We start from the raw sequence: 20185 nt of genomic DNA, 5'->3' as shown, positions 1-20185 counted from the left end.
TTTCCCAACTGAAGACTTGGAAACCGTTCCCTCTCCCTAGTCATGTATGTATAGGTGAAAATCTTCAACTATGGAAATTAAACACGGATGACCTAATGCTAACTATAAATCCAGTGATTTTTTAACTTCAACATTGGATACCAAGCCTGCCCAGTAACTCTGTTTATATGTCAAGGGTATTTGGAAGTTCCTTCTGTCCCCGGGTATTTTAAGCCTTTCCTGATGGAACCATGGAGTCTTTAAAGGATTATGAAAACCTTATTCTTGACCTTGAATAAAATCACACAACCTTCAACAAATGACTCTAAGCAATAAATCTTAGAGTAAAAGTCAAACAGATTGAGTTCATTTTGGCCACCTGGCACCTGATTTTTTGTTTTTTATACATCTGGAGAATCTTGGCAGAACAGCCTTCTACAAGATTTCAAAAGGCCAGACAGTTGATTTTCTAGTTCCCCTTGCAGCTGGGACAGCCATAGTTAGAATAAAGGAAAACTGAGTTCTGGTGCAGAAATTGGAATGACACAAACTGTAGTTTTGAGCATTCTGTGATTGTGGATGCATTTTCATATCATTCAAGATTTGTGATATTTGGGGTTCATTTCTAAAAGCTTATCTTTGAATCTGGTTCTTGAAATCAGTTGTTTCTTTGAACCAATATCCTTTCAATAAACCCCTTTTCTGCTTAATCAACCAAAATTAGCTTCTACTACTTACACATAATACTAACTATAGCAGAAAATCTCCCAACCGCACCCCCACCAAAAAAACCCCCAAACAAAACCCTGCTAAAACCACAGCTAACCCTAATTGAGTTGGTCACTGTGCTAAGTGCTTTTCACGTATTAACTTATTTAATTTTCTCAATATGGTTAGTTGATGGTTTGTGGATGATGCTATTTACTTTGCATTTATAGATGAGGATTCCAAGGCACATAATGTGCCCAGATTTGTACAAGCAGTAAATGACAAAGACAATTTTTTGAATCCTGAGTCCATGCTTGTAGTCATGACAATATTTTTCTCTTGTTTTTATTTTAACCCAATATGTTCATTGTACAGTTGAGGAAACTGAGTTCAGAGAAATTATGTGAGTTGTCTGAAGTCACACTGGTTTAATTTATTACAAACAACACTAGAACAAAGCTCCTAAGATTCTTGATCTCGTAAACTTTATGGTATATATACTGTTCAAAAGTCATGATGGCTTTCACACTTACCAGCCTCATGATTCTGTATGTTGTGTGTTACACCTACTTTTGGGTTCAACATGAAGACCGGATGGTTTTTTGTTTACCATAAATGAGTTCATTCATAAACTGGAAGGACATTAATGAATGAACCCTCTTTCAGTCTGGTTGCCTTTTTTTTTTTCCATGAGTAGTAATTTCAATTCCTTTAATGGTTCTTTGGGAATTTTATATTCTAAATCTGTAATCATCTTTATGGTTCTCTTTGGTTCTTTGTTGTTGTTGTTTTTTCCCTTGCCCAGAGGGAAGAAACTGGATATCTTCCCTTCCTAATCTGCTTTCAGGTGTTCTATCCATTTTCCAGTGACTATGAATTTATTTCTGCTCCTGTTCTCTCAGGTGCTGGGCGATATACCCAGACCAGGTGGCATTTCTAGCCTTCAGAAGCATGCCAGTCACCAGGGCCATACTCAGAACAGTGGTTCTAAGGCAAACTCATGGGGACTGTTCTCACAGTGGGTGCTGATGTGGGGTCTAATCTATTGCAGTTCATGAATTAACAGTGTATTTTCCCAGTTATTGGTTTGTAAGAGTAAATAAAAATCCTTATTAGACATTAATATTTTATGACTTTTCATCTGCATAACGCCTATATATCTCATTATGTGATGGTGTTCAAGGCAAGTCTAAAAGACCTTAAATAAGATGTTCCAAAAGGAGTCTTAGATGTGAGTTTTACCTTGGTTCTGCTTATGACATTTTTTTTTTTGCCTGAGGACAATAGACAGGGCTATGGGGAATATTCATTTATAATAGATAATTATCTGTCTTGTGTATTTAGTTTGTTCACCTTTATATTCTATTAAGATCACTGACTTAATGTTGGTAAATCTATTTTAGACTGGGGATTTTTTAGAAAGCAGAGTTTATTTAACTTATATACTATGGAAGTGGGCATCAACCTTATTAGTATTCTTTTCTACAATATTTGCAAGGCATATGCAATATGGATGCCAGTGATTGCAAAGGTTTTGTGAGGGCGTTAGGAGGCAGACTTTGACACCATATTAAAAGGTGGGAAAATGGTTATTTTATGTTTTGTGAGTTTGTCAATAGGATCCTTAAAAAATATTATAGAGATTTAAAAAATCAAAGTATCTTTAATTGCATATCCAAATAGCACCTATTTCATTAACTACTTAAAGAAATGTATGCAGAAAAGAAAATGTGTATCATTCTTGTAAGTAGAGTATCAGTATCCTTTTCCACAAATAGAAGTTAGTAATAAAAGCAATTAAAAAGGATAGAAATCATGATTAAATTTTAGCTAGACATGGTTGTCTACTAAAAGCTGAGCCTCAGTCCTGCTCTCTATGTTGGAAAGCTTAGCAGGGCCTGGAGAGGTATTTAAGGCATACCTCCAGCCACGGACTTTCTTCATCTGAGTATTCAAAACAATTAAAAATGGAATACTTTTCTCAGTATGAAATTCAAAGTTATTTAATATTGTATAACTCATCGCAGCTCTCTCCAGGCACCTCTGCAACAGTGCTAAAAAAGATCTGAGTTGAAGGCCTTGCACATTCTTAATTGTATGGCTCTGTGATGTCACTTTCCCCCTCCTTAGTCTACGTTAGAAAGCTGTCTTTGCATCTCACAGGGGTAAGCTTTTAGGTTCTGAAGATGAAGAGTCACTTATTTTTGGCTCTGCACTAATTTAAACAAAGAGGTAACACTTTAAAAAAAATCCCGAACTTGCCTGCAAGCAAAGTCTAAAGTGCGGAAGAGCTGTCCATGCTTTTTTTGTTTTTGAGTCATGAAGTCCACGCTGATTTTTAGGCGGATAAAGTAGAAAACCGCACGTGCTTCTAGTTTTGGGGGAACCGCATAGCTTGCAAAGATTTTGAACTTTATTTTGAAGACCTCATAGAAAGCCAACTGTCTACTGGTATTTAGGCTATTCGAGGAGAAGTTCATGGCTGTTGGAAAATAGCTCCTGGGAGGAATTTCTATTGCTTGGGATGCTGCCATTCCCATCCCATGTCAGGCACACACATCTCCACAAAAGCATCCGCAGGCCTGTTCCTTCGTGTGGAGTCTCCCACACCAGGCGGTGGCATTTCCGGCTCGTAGAAGCAGAGCTCCTTAAGAGCTTTAACACAAAGCTGGCCGGTGGGTGGCTGGGGTGATAAGCTGAGGGAAACACGTGCCTGTGATGATGTGCTCATCCCATCCTGTTCTCCTGCTCAGTCTACCTATTTAAAGAATTGGTATTCACGCACTTGGTGAATGACCTAAGTCCTGGGATAGCAGGGACATGGGCAGGTGGTGAGAACAGGCAGTAGAAGAAACTGTGGGACCCAGGAGCTATATTTTACCATGAAGTCCAATTCCTATTTCTGTCCCTAGGATTTTTGGGTGGTGGTTGGAAAAGAATGTCAGTGCCACAGTGTTTTTCCGTCTGCCTCATCCTGAGCTAATGTAGATAAAGCTGATTGTAAACACTGAGGTTCCTAAGTTACTTGTTTTTATTGCATTACTTGTAGGGGGAAATATTGCCACTTGAGAAAAGCCTACATAAAATTCCTAAAGTACCAAACCAGAGAGATGGGGGATTTAACTTAATTTGGGGGTACCCTTAGAAGAGGGGGGTGTATCCTAATCAGATTTATGTTGGTCTAGCACCACCCTTTGTACCTCTGACTTGCACATTTTCACTGAGGAACTGAACGCATTAGAATAAAATAATGTGGTTGCATTGAAATGCCATTTAAAGGAACATGCATAGAAAACAAAATTTGAGGAGTAGGAATTAAAGACTAGGAATTTTGTTCCTAGTTTGAGGGAATCGAGGCTGATGGCCAATTCAAAAAGGAAGAGAAGGATGAAGCCCACTTATTTTCTCTATCTGCTGTGAGTCTTAATGGATCTTTGAACTTAAGACACACTGTCTTCACTGCTCAAAGGTGTTATATGCATTTTACAGACATTTTGGTTAAGCAGTAATAAGAAATTTTCTTTAAAAACTGTGGGCTAGCTTCTAACAAAAAGTAATAAATTAAGGGTTAGGGCTGTGGTCAGCAAACTTTTTCTGTAAAAGGCCAGCTAGTTGACATTTTAGGGTTTCAAAAAAATAGCCCTTTAAAAATGTGAAAAACATTCAGAGTCCGCAGTCACTACAAAAACAAACTGTAGCCACATTTAAATCTTGGGTCATTGTTTGCAGACCTCTGGCTTACGTCTCTTTTGAATTGTATAACTATGGGGCTATTCTAACTCGGAAATAAACTATATTCAAACATAAAGAATGAGAAAGAATAGCCTAATGAACCCGGTACCTATTATCCAACTTTAGTAATACAGTGTTGTCTATTAAAATTTCCCATTTTATTCTTCTCTTAAATGTATACTCCTTAGAAATTTATTTTTCTTACTTGGAGATTTTTCCTTATAAAAAATAATCCACATCATAATAGAAAGTTTGGAAAATAACATTATTATATATAATGGTTGTCATTTTTTCAGCACTTTTAATGAAAATTTATCTTAAAAAAAAAGACATTTGGGGGGGAAAAAAGAGTATCAAACAAGAAAAACTTATTCCAAATCAGAGATTTACATTTTATTATTTTTCAATATTTTTTACTGTGTGAATAACTTAAAATATTACTTGGAAGTTTATATAAATTTTACATTCTTATTTTGAAGTAAACATAAAATTTAGATATTTCTCCATGTCTTTGTTTGAAATCAGAGTTTTACATGGCTGTATAATTTGAAAATATAAGGATTTTATGTAACTAGTAATATTTTATTGGGCATTCAGAATATGTTTCATTTTTAAACATCATAAATTTCACTATCATGAACATCCTTATATATTTAGACCTTAGGTCACAGTATGGTCACAGTAAGCCTCTAAGTAGAGAGGTAGCACCCACATCTGTATTGCGCATTTGATGCATTTTAAATTTTGGATAAATTCATCCTCATTGCTACTATTTTAAATGCGTAATGTCAAGGCCTAGTAACAATGCATTGTGTTCAATAATAGGGACTAAGGAAACAAAACAGAAAAACAAAAAGTGATTAAGTTTACCAAGGACAACCATTGGATTAAGAAAACAATAGCAGCATGGAGGGACCTGGAGAGTTTTATGCTAAGCAAAATAAAGCCAGTCAGAGAAAGACAAGTATCACATGATCTCACGCATGTGGAATCTAATGAACAAAATAAACTGATGAACAAAATAGATCCAGAAATATAGAAGCATAGAACAGACTGTTGAATCTCAGCGAGAAGGTGGGGGTGGGTGAAAAGATATTAATCAAGTAATTTATATGCATGTATGCATAACCCATGGACACATACAATAGTGTGGTGAAGGTGGAGGAGAGGAGGGATGAGGGATGAGATGGAGGAGACCAATGGGAAAAGAAAAGGGGACATCTGTAATACTTTCAACAATAAAGATAAACAAAAAGTCTAAAGCTACAAATTGCAAAAGCAGTGCAAAATAAATAATGCATATTTGGTATTTTAAAAACTCCAATTATGATAAATTTGATGTAGAACATTCATAGTCTAATATAAATTAATGACATTTAATGTATCTGAAAGCTAAAATTAAAGCTTAACAATTTTTTTTAAAAAAAGAAAGCAATGGCACTATCATACTGACAAAAATTTATTGTGTTGAATTATTTCTTAGAAAATAGATTATCAATAGGGTAACTGGAAAAACAGCGCTAATATACAACATATTTTAAATTTAAAATTATAAGTATTCTGAGTCTACTTTAAAAATATATTCAGACTATTTCAGGATGATGTTTATTAAACATATATTTAGCTTTAGTAGTAGATTTATAGTTAATGTAAACTGACCCCACACTCGGTGGAAACTTTTCTGAAAATATATCTATAAAAAATCTATTTGTGCCTTGACCGGTGTGGCTCAGCTGGTTGAGCATTGTCCCATGCACTGAAAGGTCACCGGTTTGATTCCTGGTCTGGGCCTATGACCAAATTACTTAGTTTGGTCCCCTCAGGTTGCATTTGGAGGCAACTGATCAATACTTCTCTCTCTCTCCCTTCCTCTCTCTCTAAAATCAATAAAACATATAACATTTGCCTAGTTTTTTTATTGAATTTATTGGGGTGAGATTGGTTCACCAAAGTATACAAGTTTCAGCTGTACAACTCAATCATCTGCACGGGGTATTTGTGCGCCCATCACCCCAAGCAAAGTCCCTTTCCGTCCCCGTGTCCCTCCTTTGCCCACCTCCACCTACCGCTTACCCCCCTTTCCCTTTGCCTAGTTTTAATGAGAAGCTTTCAGATGGAAGGAGCATCACCTGTCACAGATGTTTGACCCACATCATTGACTTTGTGAGGAAAGAATCATCACAATGTGATTTTTTTCTTTGACTCTCAAAGAAATATATACTAGTTTTAGCAAATCTGGAAAGTACAGTTCAGAATTAAAAAGTAGGGAAAGAGAGCACTACACGTAATCCCATTGCCTGGACACAAAGACTTTTTACAAGTTAGCACTGCCGCACACTTACTTCCAAAATATTTCTATGTGGCATAAGGCAAGCTATGGAGTTGAAAGCTAACTTGTCAACATCACACTTTTTTTTTTAAGATTTTGTTTTTACTGACTTTTTTTTTTGAGAGGGAGAGAAAGTGAAATGTCAATGTGAGAATGAAACATCCATCGGCTGCCTCCTGTGTGCCCCCTAGTGGGGATCAAGTCTGCAACTTTGCCATGTGCCCTGACCAGGAATCGAGCAGGCAACCTTCCAGTGCAGGGGATGACCCCAACTGACTGAGCCATACTGGCCAGGGGCACACAATTTGTATCAATAATACTTATGAAATAAATATTGTATATTTATTGCATTGCTTATTTTGCTCTCTGAAGTAATTTTCAGCTATCATGGTCCACAATGACCCAATTATTTAAAGATGATATCACAAAGTATATTTTCAAACAAGTAGGTATTGTTGTATCAGGCCGGCTCACGTTATTAAGTAACCTGCAAAATTCTATTTTTGACAGCTGTATTTGTCTTGCCAGTGATAAGCGAGCACAAATTAATCACCCTCTATTTTTTTTAAATTCTTGTTTTGCAAGTATTCAACATTCAATATCAGACTGTAATGTAAATCTTTCAAACCCTAGCTTAGTGAATACCATAAAATTTGAAAAGATCACTTTATGGGCATGCTCCTTGAATTGGCTTAAGACATTTGTTTTCATTTTTGGACAGATTTTTTTTTTTAAAGTAAACTTGATGTTGTCCCCTTTTTTGATAATAATATTAATCTTCCCTCCAAACCAGAGCAGGAAGAATGAAATACAGAGAAGGCTAAAAGATGTTTCCTAAATTACAAAGAGGTTGAGGCTGTGTTTCGATACCTGTGATACCTGTTGGTCTCCTCTTCCAATCAGTTAGTACAGTTTGCTGACTAATGATTAGACTGAGCAGATAGAATCACAAAATCATGGCTTAGGGAGTGGGGGTATGGCCCAGCCAGTCTGGTGGGAAATTGAGCTCTGCAGGGTTAAAGGACATGTTCAAGACCACATCATTTGGATGTGTGGTAGAGACCAGTCTCTGTCAGTCTCTGATTTGAAGTCTTGGGTGGTTTTCAATACTTTGCAGCCAAAATCAGCAGAGGCTTTCCAGTTTGTTAAAAATGATTGAACCAGGCCTTCAGCACCCTAAAGCGAGGGGCGGGGGGTTGAAGGGGGTTAATTGGGGGGGGGGGAAGGGGACATATGTAATACTTTCAACAATAAAGAGTTATTTAAAATAATGATTGAACCAAAGTTATGTGCATATTTACATCTTGAATAGAGGACTTAGATCTAGATAACTAGGTTTTAGAATTTTGGATTTCTACATTGGAGAATTTCTGATCTAATAGTCATTCTGCCAACAAAGAAGTATTATTTAAAGTGAATCATGTGACAATGTTTAGGCTCAACACAATATTTTTAGAATGCCCTAACAGGCTCACCTCTAAAACTGCAATTTAAAGAAAACATTATAGCAGCTCTTAGTTTTGTAAATCTGGTCCGAAATGTGGGCCAGTAGCACTGGAATTATAGCCTTTAAACCTTGGACAAGTTACCTAACCTCCTTGTGCCTTGTTTTCTTTATCTGGAAATTGATGATGACGTAGTAGTCACCTTATGGTGTTAAGGATTAAATGAATTAATATACATGAAGCAGTCAGAATATGTGCCCAATAAATGTTTACTATTATTTTGTTATTATTATTAATGTGTGATCTAAATCCTTATTAACATTTTCTCAATGTAATTGACTATATGTATAAGATCAAAGTAATATACAGATTGACCCTGTATTTTTAGGGGTATTTTATTTGAAAACATTTAAAATGATAAAGCCTTTTCCTTTATAATGCAGATGCTCTTTTTTGTTTTTTATACCTCACCCAAGGATATTTTTTCCCATTGATTTTTAGAGAGAGTGGAAGGGAGGGGGGAGGGAGAGAGAGAGAGAGACACATTGATTTTTTTGTCTCCCACAGGCACCCTGACTGGGAAGTGGGGATCGAACCTGCAACCCAGGTACTTGCTCTTGACCCGGCCGATGCGCTAATCATTGAGCATTGCCAGCCAGGGCTGTAACGCAGATTTTCTTAAATCATAACATTAGGTTTGTAAAATGATCTCCAGGGCTGCTTGAGTCTCTTTTTAAAAAAAATAAATAAAATCATTTGTAAGCTTTTTACAGAGCTGTAATAATGTTAGAATTTTCTGTCCTGCAGACTGTTTCAAATGATCACATGGTGACTGAATACAAGTTCATTTGTAACAGGATATTCAGATAACGAGGGTCTCCTTTGGCCTCTGATTTGGATAGGAAGCCTGGTCACTGGACCACTGAACAGGGCAAAGATGTAGAGAAAACTATTTAACTGTTTTTCATTCTTAACCGAACACCTCACGGCCTCCTTCTACGCTCCAGTTGAGAAATGAAATTGAAGCGTTTGAGAGGAGTTTGTGGAGTTTACTCAAAGATATTTGAAGACCACTGCTGGTATGCTGTGAAGCCTAGTTACCCCTAACTGGAAGGAATTGCAAGGTGATATTCAACTTACCTAAGGCTGGGGAGAGGGGTGCGAGGAAACCACTCCGAGAGCTTGGTGGGTGTTCTCTGCTTCTGGGAACACACCAGCTGGAGGGCCTAACTGCCTGCTGAGAGCTGCTGGTGGGCAGTGGGCTGGCCTGCTGCTGTGATTTTGGCAAGAAGGAGACTGGGTCCTTGTGTCATTCACACTTCTGGAGTTTGCTGTGTCAGAGAGTGTGTGTGTTTCCAGGGAGTGGAGTTTGGCCATATGTTGGAATCTGGGGTTGTTTTCCATCTCCAAGAGAGCTGCTTAGAGTTTCAAAAGCTCTGCAGCAGGAGGCTGAGGCTTAGGACAGTGGCCAGCCAGAGGAGAGTGTAGCCAGGTGGGAGATCCCCAGCCATGGAATTAAGAATGTCTCTGGGGATCCTATAAAGCAGCGGTTCTCAACCTGTGGGTCGCAACCCCTTTGGGGGTCAAACGACCCTTTCACAGGGGTCGCCTAAATACATCCTGCACATCAGATATTTACATTACGATTCATAACAGTAACAACATTACAGTTATGAAGTAGCAACGAAAATAATTTTATGGTTGGGGGTCACCACAACATGAGGGTCGCGGCATTAGGAAGGTTGAGAACCACTGCACGTATCCCACGGGCTTTACACACCTGCCAGGCCCAGACAGCCCAATGTCAGTATCAGTCAATTTCACAACTTTTCTGTCCCTTCTCCTTTGCTTTCATCCCTCCCTTCTGCTCTGAGTCAGGAATTAAGTTAGCAAACCGGTGTAGAAAACTAAGCTTCTGAAAGCATAAAGGAGGAAAACAGAAAAGAAATCGCACTCCACCTCCATATCGGTGGGAAAGGGAAGTGGCTGTAACTTTGAATAAAGTTGTTTGTATTATACTGGACTAGGCCTCATTATTTAGTGGAGATTCTTTTTTAAAAAAAATATATTTTATTGATTTTTTACAGAGAGGAAGGGAGAGGGATAGAGAGTTAGAAACATCAATGAGAAACATCGATCAGCTGCCTCCTGCACACTCCCTACTGGGGATGTACCTGCAACCAAGGTACATGCCCTTGACCGGAATCGAACCTGGGACCCTTGGGTCAGCAGGCCGACGCTCTATCCACTGAGCCAAACTGGTCAGGGCTGGAGATTCTTTTATTATCCGAAAGTTGCCAGGAAAGTAATAAGACTTGCCTTGAGTTTTATCTGGGGGAAAAGGAAGAACCAGAGACCAGAATAAAATTAAATGGACAATTTATATTGTTTTAGGATCATTTCTCATAAAAGTCTGCTCCATGAAGGCACTGATTATATATTCAGACCTTATTTATTAATTTCCTTCCTTTTATTCATTTAGGGTTGATTGCGGAGGCATTATAAATAATGTCAGACTAGGTTTATACACATTTCTATCATTATGCTCTGGATCATTAGAGATTTGCTTACAGAAGGGGAATACTCATATATCAATATTGGCAAGTTGCTTTTCAAAAGGATTTAGGCGCTTTTCACTACTACTGTCTTTGCATGAATGTTTCAGATACAAAGACGTTTAAAAAATACTTAAGAACAATATTTGACTTTATAACATCTATGGAAGAGTTGACTATAAAAGGAGAAAATCCCCACTATTCAACTGTACTAATCAGCTGCTAAAAAATTATTCCGAGGGTATCCGTTTTGCAGACTGTAAACTCTATAGAATTTTCTCTATGAATTATAAAATACCACTTTATGTAGGAGAAGTCTGCAACACAATTTTTCAATCAGTCATTAATTTTAAAGTACATTGAATTTGGAGATAAAAACATCTAGACGAATTTGACTTTTATTAAGTATTAAAACACGAACAGCTCTTTCCAGCCGGCGCCAAGCCATGGATTGCCATGATCTCACCAGGCATGAGCTCCTGTGGATACACTTTCAACACACTGAGACGTGCAGGCAAGGTCAGGGGGCTGCGCCCCCACCATGGGCCCCGTGCGGAGCAGCCAACTGAAATGGGGACACAAGAGAGGGAAGCGGCTCTCGCGGACTCCTGGTGGCAGGCAATCTTTCTTTTCCTTTTTATATGTTTCTTGCTTCTCTTTATTAGTTTATACACCCAGCTGCTCACATCTCTAAGGACAGTAACATATTTTGCATTTTTTAAACTTTATACAATTGGTGTCACACTGTGTATATTTTATATGGCTTTCTTTATTTTACTCCACCATTTGTTTTTGACTTTCATTCTGGTGGTTCTAGGTTATTCGTTTTCAGGCTACGGTTTTATACTTGCTACATCAGTTTACCAGAATGTATGACTCCTCCTTCTGAAGAGCAGTTGCTGTCCTTACCAGCTTAGTGTCACTTAGACATGCTTTGGTAAATGCCTCGTATTGTTGCATCAGGGCCAGGGCAGCTGGGAGAGGATCAGTGACATGGGACGCTACTTCCCTTTTCCTCTATTGTAGCCCTGAAGGGAGCCGGGAACTTTTAACCACCCGTCTCCTTTCTGCTTATGGCTCCTGTGCCCTGGAGAGGGCCTGGGACCTAGTGAGCATCACTGAACCAGACAGAGGTGGAGTCTTCCACACGTAACTGCAGGTGTGGGTGTGGCCTCGCAGGGAGGACAGAATCAGCACCACCCGGAGTTGCAGTGGTGTCCTTAGTCCCAGAGGGCTCAGACACACCCTAAGCCATTGGTTCTCAACCTTCTGGCCCTGTAATACAGTTCCTCATGTTGTGACCCAACCATAACATTATTTTCGTTGCTACTTCATAACTGTAATGTTGCTACTGGTATGAATCGTAATGTAAATATCTGATATGCAGGTTGGTCCTAGGCGGCCTCTGGGAAAGGGTCGTTCGACCGCCAAAGTGGTTGAGAACCACTGCCTAAGCCAGGGGTGGGCAAACTTTTTGACTCGAGGGCCACAATGGGTTCTTAAACTGGACCGGAGGGCCGGAACAAAAGCATGGATGGAGTGTTTGTGTGAACTAATATAAATTCAAAGTAAACATCATTACATAAAAGGGTACGGTCTTTTTTTTTTTTTTTTTTTAGTTTTATTCATTTCAAATGGGCCGGATCCGGCCCGCGGGCCGTAGTTTGCCCACGGCTGGCCTAAGCCCTGCCTCCATGCCACCCAACAGGATATTTTCCCTCTTGCTTTATTGTTAGACACAATGTATAAACACAAAACAGAAAACAGCAGGGATTCTCTTGGACCTCAAAAAACAGCAAGGAAGGAAGAAGTTCCAGAAATTTTTTAAAGTACAAGACATATTAGTGCCCAGGCCAAGGCTGTGGATGGCAGACCACAGTCAACAGAGCTAGACTAGAGGCTCTTTCCCTCTCCCCAGAGCCTGGCCAACCCCAGGAAGCCCTCCACCAGCAGCCAGTCCATACAGGCAGAATGCTGACCAAGGGAACACTACTACAATGAGCCTTCCCCACTCGGAGAGAAGAGCCACAGGTGCTCTGTCAGTGACAGTCTGCTCAAGCCATGTTGAAAGATTCTGTGGGAACACTGACAAGACAGCACTTGACTTGCTAGACAGGAAAGGATCTTATGGGCAACACCAGTTTGGTCTTGAAAAAATGAGTAGAAGTGTCCCAGGTAGACTGAGGGATCAAGCATGGAGTATAGACGTTTTGGGGATCAGAGGACTCTAGATTCAGTGCCATGGAACATGAATTATCTAAATGGTAATGTGCCACTGAAAGGTTTTTGAGCCCTGGCTGGGTTTGCTCAGTGGTTAGAGTATAGGCCTGCAGACTGAAGGGTTGTGGGTTTGATCCCTAGTCAAGGTCATGTACCTCAGTTGCAGGTTCGGTCCCCATCCTTGTTGGGACATGGGTGAGAGGCAACCGATTGATGTGTCTCTCTTACATATTTATATCTCTCTCTCCCCTCCTTCCTTCCACTCTATCTAAAAATCAATGGGGAAAAATATCCTTGGTGAGGATTAAAAATAAAATAAAATAAAATATGTTTTTGGCCTCTGAGCCACACAGTGAAATGTGTTTTAGAAAGGCCTCAGAGAGTTGTGTGGGGAGCAGGGGGCACGTGGGCTCCTGCAGAAACTCAGGGAAGCGGGGGAGTTGAACAGACCAAGTCATGGCCTCTAAGCCTTGGTTACTTCATTTGTGAATAGGATATTCTCTACTTCATGGTGAGAGAATACATGCATTTCAGGTACCATTAAATAACCAAATATAAGACCTGGTGTTAGAAGTTCAGCTGAATCAGTTGTTGGACAGAAATGGTACTGGCTTTGAGGTCTTCAAAGCTTCCAGATATCCAACCTTCTCCTCATCTATAAAATGTGGCCATCAATCTCCACCTCACAGAATTGAAAAGATTAAATGAAAGAATGCCCCTAGCCCACGCCTGATCTGGAATACCATCTGAATCCCTAACTGGTTTCCTGTTTGAATTCTGGATGTCCAGTGACCCATTCTCCTCAACCAGCCAGAGGAATCCTTGTAAGTTATTCCCTGCTTGGGACCCTTTAATAACATTCCTTTACACAAAGGATAAATTCTGAATGTCCTACGGTTGCATGGTAGGCCCTGCCCAGTCCCTCTCTACTGGTCTAGTGGAAATGTAATTAAGCAGAACAGTTTGGAGGCTAAGAACACAGCTTGTGACTGCAGAGCCTTAAGTGGGATGTTTAACTGCTTTGTGCTTTCTGTGAAGTGGGGATAATACTGGTATAGAATTATGAATACTGAGTTAATATACATATAACAGTAAGTACAATGTCTCACATTTAATAAGTGCTAGCTAGCTATTTAAGCACCTAAGGGCAATGATTTTTGTTTTAGTTAATAACTGTATCCACAATGTCTAGAAAATATAATAAGTATACCATATATGTTTTTGAATGAATGAATAAAGCCCTAATAATACATTAGTATCTCCTTTGCCCTTGACTTTAATGAAACTTTGAAAAGTCTATCATGAAATAATATTTTCTGAAATCTTAAAAAAGCCTAACTAAACACTTCTCATTAGGTTGAAGAATTAGAAACAATGTTGAGCATTATATTATCTAGAACAAAACGTGCCATGACTTATAAGATTAATTGAAAACTGAATGTAGTACATTTTGCAATAATCTGACAAAGGGCCATGTAATAAAGAGACACTGTTGACTATTTTATTGTCACCCACATAGACACTGGTATTTATAACAACACACAGGTTTGCTTAAGTTGGAAAATTATGTGGGTGTGAAAGACAATTGAATCGCCGAGAATTACGATACTCTGCCTCGCTGTAAAAAGAGGAACATCATTTCTTCAAAAAAGATCATTTATGTTGAATACTAGCTTACTTTTTAAGGTAGCAAAAGCTCTCTAAAGGAGATTATCATAAAGATAATTATATACAGGTAATTCTTAACATCTATGAATAGACAATTTAGGATTTTTTTTTCGAAATGATGAACATGGAGAAAAATTACTATATTGTCCTAAACTATTGAGTAGATGTTAGGAGAAATAACTGGAATAGTTAGGCTGACCAGACAGTCAGTCCTTCAATCCCTTCTGCATTTGCAACGATCTCTCTGGAAACTAAGGTTAGTGCCTAGGTAGTCTGTTTTCTGATGATTCTTGAAACACTGGCCTGGTTCTACTTTCACCAACAGCTTTGAGTGGCAAATTCCAGCTGCCTTTTCATATGCTAATACTCCCTTTAAAAACTGTGATAGTCTCTATGACTGTGGATACTGATTCTGCTTTCAAATGATAAGTTACGGTTGAGTTGATAACCCAGTGTAGAGAGAACACCACCTGCAGGGTCACCTACAAAACTGAAATGATGCAACTTCCTCCCCCATCTAAAGAGCTATATGACTGACTGTTCCCAGTTGGCATCTCAGGACCACTCATATTCCCACCGTGCGTACAATGTGTCAGCACTGAATCCGGTGGGTCTCAGCAGACGTCATAAGAAGTTCCTACCTGGACCAGACTATATCCTGTGCGCTGGACCAGTGCGCGAAGGGCTGCTTCCTTCTGGGTGCCGCTCAATCCATCCCCGGATTTGTGATTTGATTCCATTGAGAGTGATTATCAGCAAAAAATCAGGTTAATTAGGGTTGCTCACTGAAACCAAATTTAAGATAAATTAAGTAAATTGCTGTTGCCACGTCCAAACTTGTCCTTTTCATGAAGGACATCTTTAGGAAACGTTCTCTGCAAATGAGACATCGGGTTAAAGCAACTAACAGCCACACACAAACAAGGCCAGTTACACATCCTCATTAAGGAAGAGATAAAAAAAAAAAAATTCAACTTTAGCTGAAATTTAGAAGTCAAAAATGAGTAGTATCCCATCTCCAATTAGAATGCAGATCAGGAATTCTCAATCCAGTGACCTGCGAATGTCACCAAATGCTCAGATGCAAATTAGCTCCTGTCAATTAAAAGAATATGCAGAATGGTCCTCACAGATGTGGGAAGGAGGGCACTATTACTAAATCAGTCAACTAGAATAAGGTATCAGGATCCTGAGAGTGTTAGCTTCATTTATCTATTCTGTGTGTTTAACTAAGACATTTATCTACTTACTAGAGGCATGAATTCGTCCACGTTGTGGTCCCTCGGCCTGGCTGGCGAACAGGCCAATTAGGGCTGGCTGGATGGGGGGAGGGGTGGGGAGCGCAGGAGGTTGGCCAGCTGTGGGGAGGGACTGTGGGAGGCTGGCCTGTCACAGGAGGTTGGCTGTGGAAGTGCACTGACCATCAGGGGGTAGCACCTGCATTGAGCATCTGCTCCCTGGTGGTCAGTGCATCATTACAGCAATTGGTCGACCAGTCGACCGGTCATTTGGTGGACTGGTTGTAATGGTCGCTTAGGCATATATATTCTCCAAAGATAAATTTCTAGAACAGGATGCACTGGGGGCAAATACAGAAGTCCTCATGCAAACTACTTTATGTAATAAAAATGTCACTTGGGTTTTAACAAAACAATAATAGATCCTTTTGAGTTATGTTGAAAGGACTTGCTAACATCTGGATCATGTACCACACAGACCACTCAGTAGAGGACATAAAACCCTTTGTAAAAATCCAAGAAACTATGGAAGTTTTTATGTCCGGGTTTATGTAGATATGAAGGTGCAATTTCAGCATTTTATTAAAGTCTATGCTTTCTGTTTGGGTACAGATTTGAACCAAGTTCAAATGTGATGGCTGTTGCAATTCACAGGTTTCCAGGGTAAGGATATGGCCGTGCTGAAGGCCCCTGCTATAGTGGCTGAAGTTCTGAAGTCTCCCACGTGCATAATGGGAGCGCACCTGCTGGGTTAGAGCATGAATGGCTCAGCGAAGGTTCCGTGCTGGGTTTCCACTCTGCTTAATGTGCTCTGCCAACCAAGACAGTGGAAACGTGTTTTATGATGGTTTGAATCAAATGCAAATCTAATGTGTTTGACTCTAGGCCCTTTTAAAATTTTTTTCTGTCCTGTGTATTGAGATATCCTGTACTGATTTTGGTTGTCATTGAAAAATTCTGAATGAATAAAGAATAAAATAAAGATTCGGAATGAATGAACCGTTAATGACATAGAAAACTGGGCCAAAAATTAGGTGAGAAAAGAATAAAAAAGATGAAGAACCTGAAGTCATCATTTCAGTAAAATGTAGAATTAAAATATATTAAAAAAATAGAATTAAAAAATGCCCAAACTAATAGACGAGCATCATTTAGAAAACAACATTTTCAATAAAGTTAAGAAAACCAAAGGAAAGAAATAATGAGATTCCAGAAAGATAATACCCATTAGCTGTTATAGGGACAGACAGTTTTATGCTCTTCACATAAGCATGGCCATTCTTGCCTTTGCCCTTTCTAGTCTTGCTTGCTTTTGACCCAGGTCAATTCAGTCTTCACTCACTCACTCACTCACTCTCTTTAGGAGTATTTCCTTAGTGCTGTCTGTATGTCAGCCCCATCCCCTGCCCAGTTTTAGGGCATTGAGTTTTATGGGCAGCAGGCTAACATACCCCTTTCTGTATCTGTACTTTGCAAACTGGAGTGATTTAAAAAGAAAAATAAATCCTAACTTCACATCTTGGCTACGGCAAATTGAAGGGAATCTTTATGAATGACAGTGGTGATTTGGTATATGTGTAGCGATCCAGGGAGGGACATGTCACTTTCTAGATACATTTATAGTATAAATGCTCTTTCTCTGGACACTACAAGGTAGGGGGAAATGAGACCTGTTTTCACTCTATAATCCCAACCTGCTGGTGAATACAGTCATAAAACCTCTACAAAAAAAATATAAATCCTCTTAAAAACATAAACCTACAAAAAGGATTTTGAAGATTTATAAAGAAAATTAGCCTTTAAGACAAATCTAATTCTTGCCCTGTTCCCAAATGTTACTAAAATTGTTTTTTTTTTTTTTCATCGAGACACTCTCAAACTCTCCCACAGTGCTGAATTTAACCTGCCAAAGCAAGGAGGCCATAAATGGACTTGGGTCTGATGAGGTTAGTCATGAGTGTCTTACAGATGTTTGCAGGCAAAGTCTGTTGTTTTTTGGCCAAGTTGTAGATTTGTTCTTTGCTGAACTTCATCTTTTCTATCAAAAGATAACAGTTCATGGTGAAACAAGTTTTATTTACAACACCTATCTTTAGTTTTGGTTAATAATTAGCAAAGGGGATCAAAGATATTTTACATCAGAAAAGCCTTTTGATTACATTTAGATTCACTTTGAAATTATTAAGAAAATCTGTATGGCATCTTAATATAATGTCAAGTCATTGGAAATTAGAACATTGAAATAAAATTCAGAATTTGCCATAAGAGAAACTTGATCTTCAAAAACAAATCGCTCTCCCAACATTGAACCTGAATCCCAGTTAAATATTTTTTTAGGCAAGTCAAACTTTTGTTTCAAAAATTGGTCAATTTGAAACAAAGGTTTTGCAATATGTTATCTAATTTAGCACCTTGTGAATTCTTCAGATCTTAGGCAACTGCATTTTACAGATAGTTCCTGATGTAATTTATTGAGGCAATAGATCCACAACCTATATATAGCAGGCTGTAAGACCATTGGAGCTAAAGGAAAGCATTCATGACTATTTATTACTATTCATTCAGAAATTATTTACTGAGTACCTACTATTATCCAAGCAATTTTTGAGACACAGGGATATAACAGAGAACAACACAAACCCCTCTCTCCCTAAAATCTCAGCTTTATAGTAGTTGATGGAGTTGTAAAGTGGTTATGACAATAAACAAATTAGTGATATATGCAGTGTGCTTACGATAATTTCTGTGGACAAAAAATAAAAAGTAGAAGAGGAATATAAAGTGAAATATGTAGTGTGGGGGATGACATTTTCAGATAGTATGGCTTAGATAGAGTGAATTTGGGAAGAGAACTGGGCGAAGTGAGGGATGTATTTGGAAGAGAGCATTCAAGGCAGTGGGCCTGGCAGGCGCTGGGGCTTGCTGGTGAAATAGTGAGGAGGCCCATGTGGAGATAAAGCTGAGTGCGTGAGGAGAGAAGTGGGAGTTGGGGTTTGGGAGGTAATGGTGGACCAGGTCATGTAGGACCTTCTACTAGTTCATCATGAGAAGGGCTTTGGATTTTCATCTGAGAAGTGAAGCCAGACAATTGACAAGATTTTACTTAAGTTTTAACAGAATCACTGTAACTGTTGAGAGAACATTGAAGGGAGTCAAGTGGCACCGAGACTAAGGTGAGGAAAAGGAGGTGAGTAATGCAAACACAGGTCCTGTTTTTATTTAAGAATTTGCTAGTTTAAATTACGAGTTTTTAAAAAATATTACAGCCCGGCCAGCGTGGCTCAGTGGTTGAGCGTCGATCTATGAACTAGGAGGTCACGGTTTGATTCCTGGTCAGGTCACTTGCCCAGGTTGTGGGCTCGATCCCCAGTGTGGGGTTTGCAGGAGGCATATGGTCAATGATTCTCTCTCATTATTGATGTTTCTATCTCTCTTTCCCTCTGCCTTCCTCTCTGAAATCAATACAAACATATTTTTAAAATATTACATTAAAATGTCTTTTGTCTTCATTACTGAGTTTTGATATTTTTTAAATTTTACATTCACGGCGATGCCCCACTCCTCTCACTCAAGTTGTCAGGGGAGTGAAGGGGAGAAGCAGGGAGACCAGTTAAAAATTATTGCAACATCTAGGCAAGATAATCGTGGCTTGGACTATTCTCTTGTGATAGTGGGGAGAGGTGATGAAAAATGGTCAAATCTTGGATATAGTTTACAGATGAATGTGTTGTGAGAAAAAATGAGGAGTCACGGTTGACATCCAATTTTTGGCCTAGACAACTTTAAGAGCAGAGTTGTCATTAACTGAGTTTTGAAGCAGCAAGTTCATGGAAGAGGAGCAGTAATCAGCCATAGGCATGCTGATTTTGAGATGCCATTAGATAGCCATTAGTAGAGAGGTTGAGTGGACAGTTAGATATATGAGTCTGAATTTTACAGGAGAGTTCCAGACAGGACATATTGATTTGTAAGCTATTTACATAGAGCTATTTAAGCTGTAACATTGGATGAGGTCATCTAAGGACTGAGTGTAGAAAACAGGTCCAAGGACTGATCTCTGGGGCACTCCAGCTTTTGGAAGTCAGTGAGACATGGAAGAACTAGCAAAGGAGAATGGGATGGGATAGCCAGAAAGGTAGGACAAGAACCAGGTGAGTAAGGCGGATTGGAAGCCAAGTGAAGAAAGGATTTGGGGGAACAATTGAGTGATCAGGTGTGCTAATCCTGCTAAGTCATGTAAGATGAAGCCTGAATAGGAACATCGATCCCAGAGCAGGACATTTTGGATTCAGATCCTAATTCTGACTCTTA

At 39.1% G+C, this 20185-nt stretch overlaps 1 protein-coding gene across 7 annotated transcripts in view; it reads right to left on the bottom strand.

The window, feature by feature from the left end:
- The window catches only part of A1CF (APOBEC1 complementation factor), a 77325-nt gene that overhangs the window by 36655 nt on the left and 20485 nt on the right, over positions 1–20185 (bottom strand). For 2 of the 7 annotated variants that reach the window (XM_059662703.1, XM_059662708.1), the window contains exon 2: positions 15278–15511. The exons of 1 other annotated variant lie outside the window; for it this stretch is intronic. In XM_059662703.1, the coding sequence (XP_059518686.1) occupies positions 15278–15376 (99 nt within the window). In that variant the 5' untranslated portion in view covers positions 15377–15511. Of the gene's footprint in view, positions 1–15277; positions 15512–16617; positions 16699–17840; positions 17894–20185 lie in introns of those variants that run through there. 4 more of the 7 variants (XM_059662705.1, XM_059662707.1, XM_059662706.1 and 1 more) reach the window with 4 other exon arrangements.

The sequence above is a fragment of the Myotis daubentonii genome, chromosome 13 (genome assembly GCF_963259705.1).
Source record: "Myotis daubentonii chromosome 13, mMyoDau2.1, whole genome shotgun sequence".
NCBI classification, from domain to species: Eukaryota; Metazoa; Chordata; class Mammalia; order Chiroptera; family Vespertilionidae; genus Myotis; species Myotis daubentonii.
This window is presented reverse-complemented; position numbering and strand designations above follow the sequence as displayed.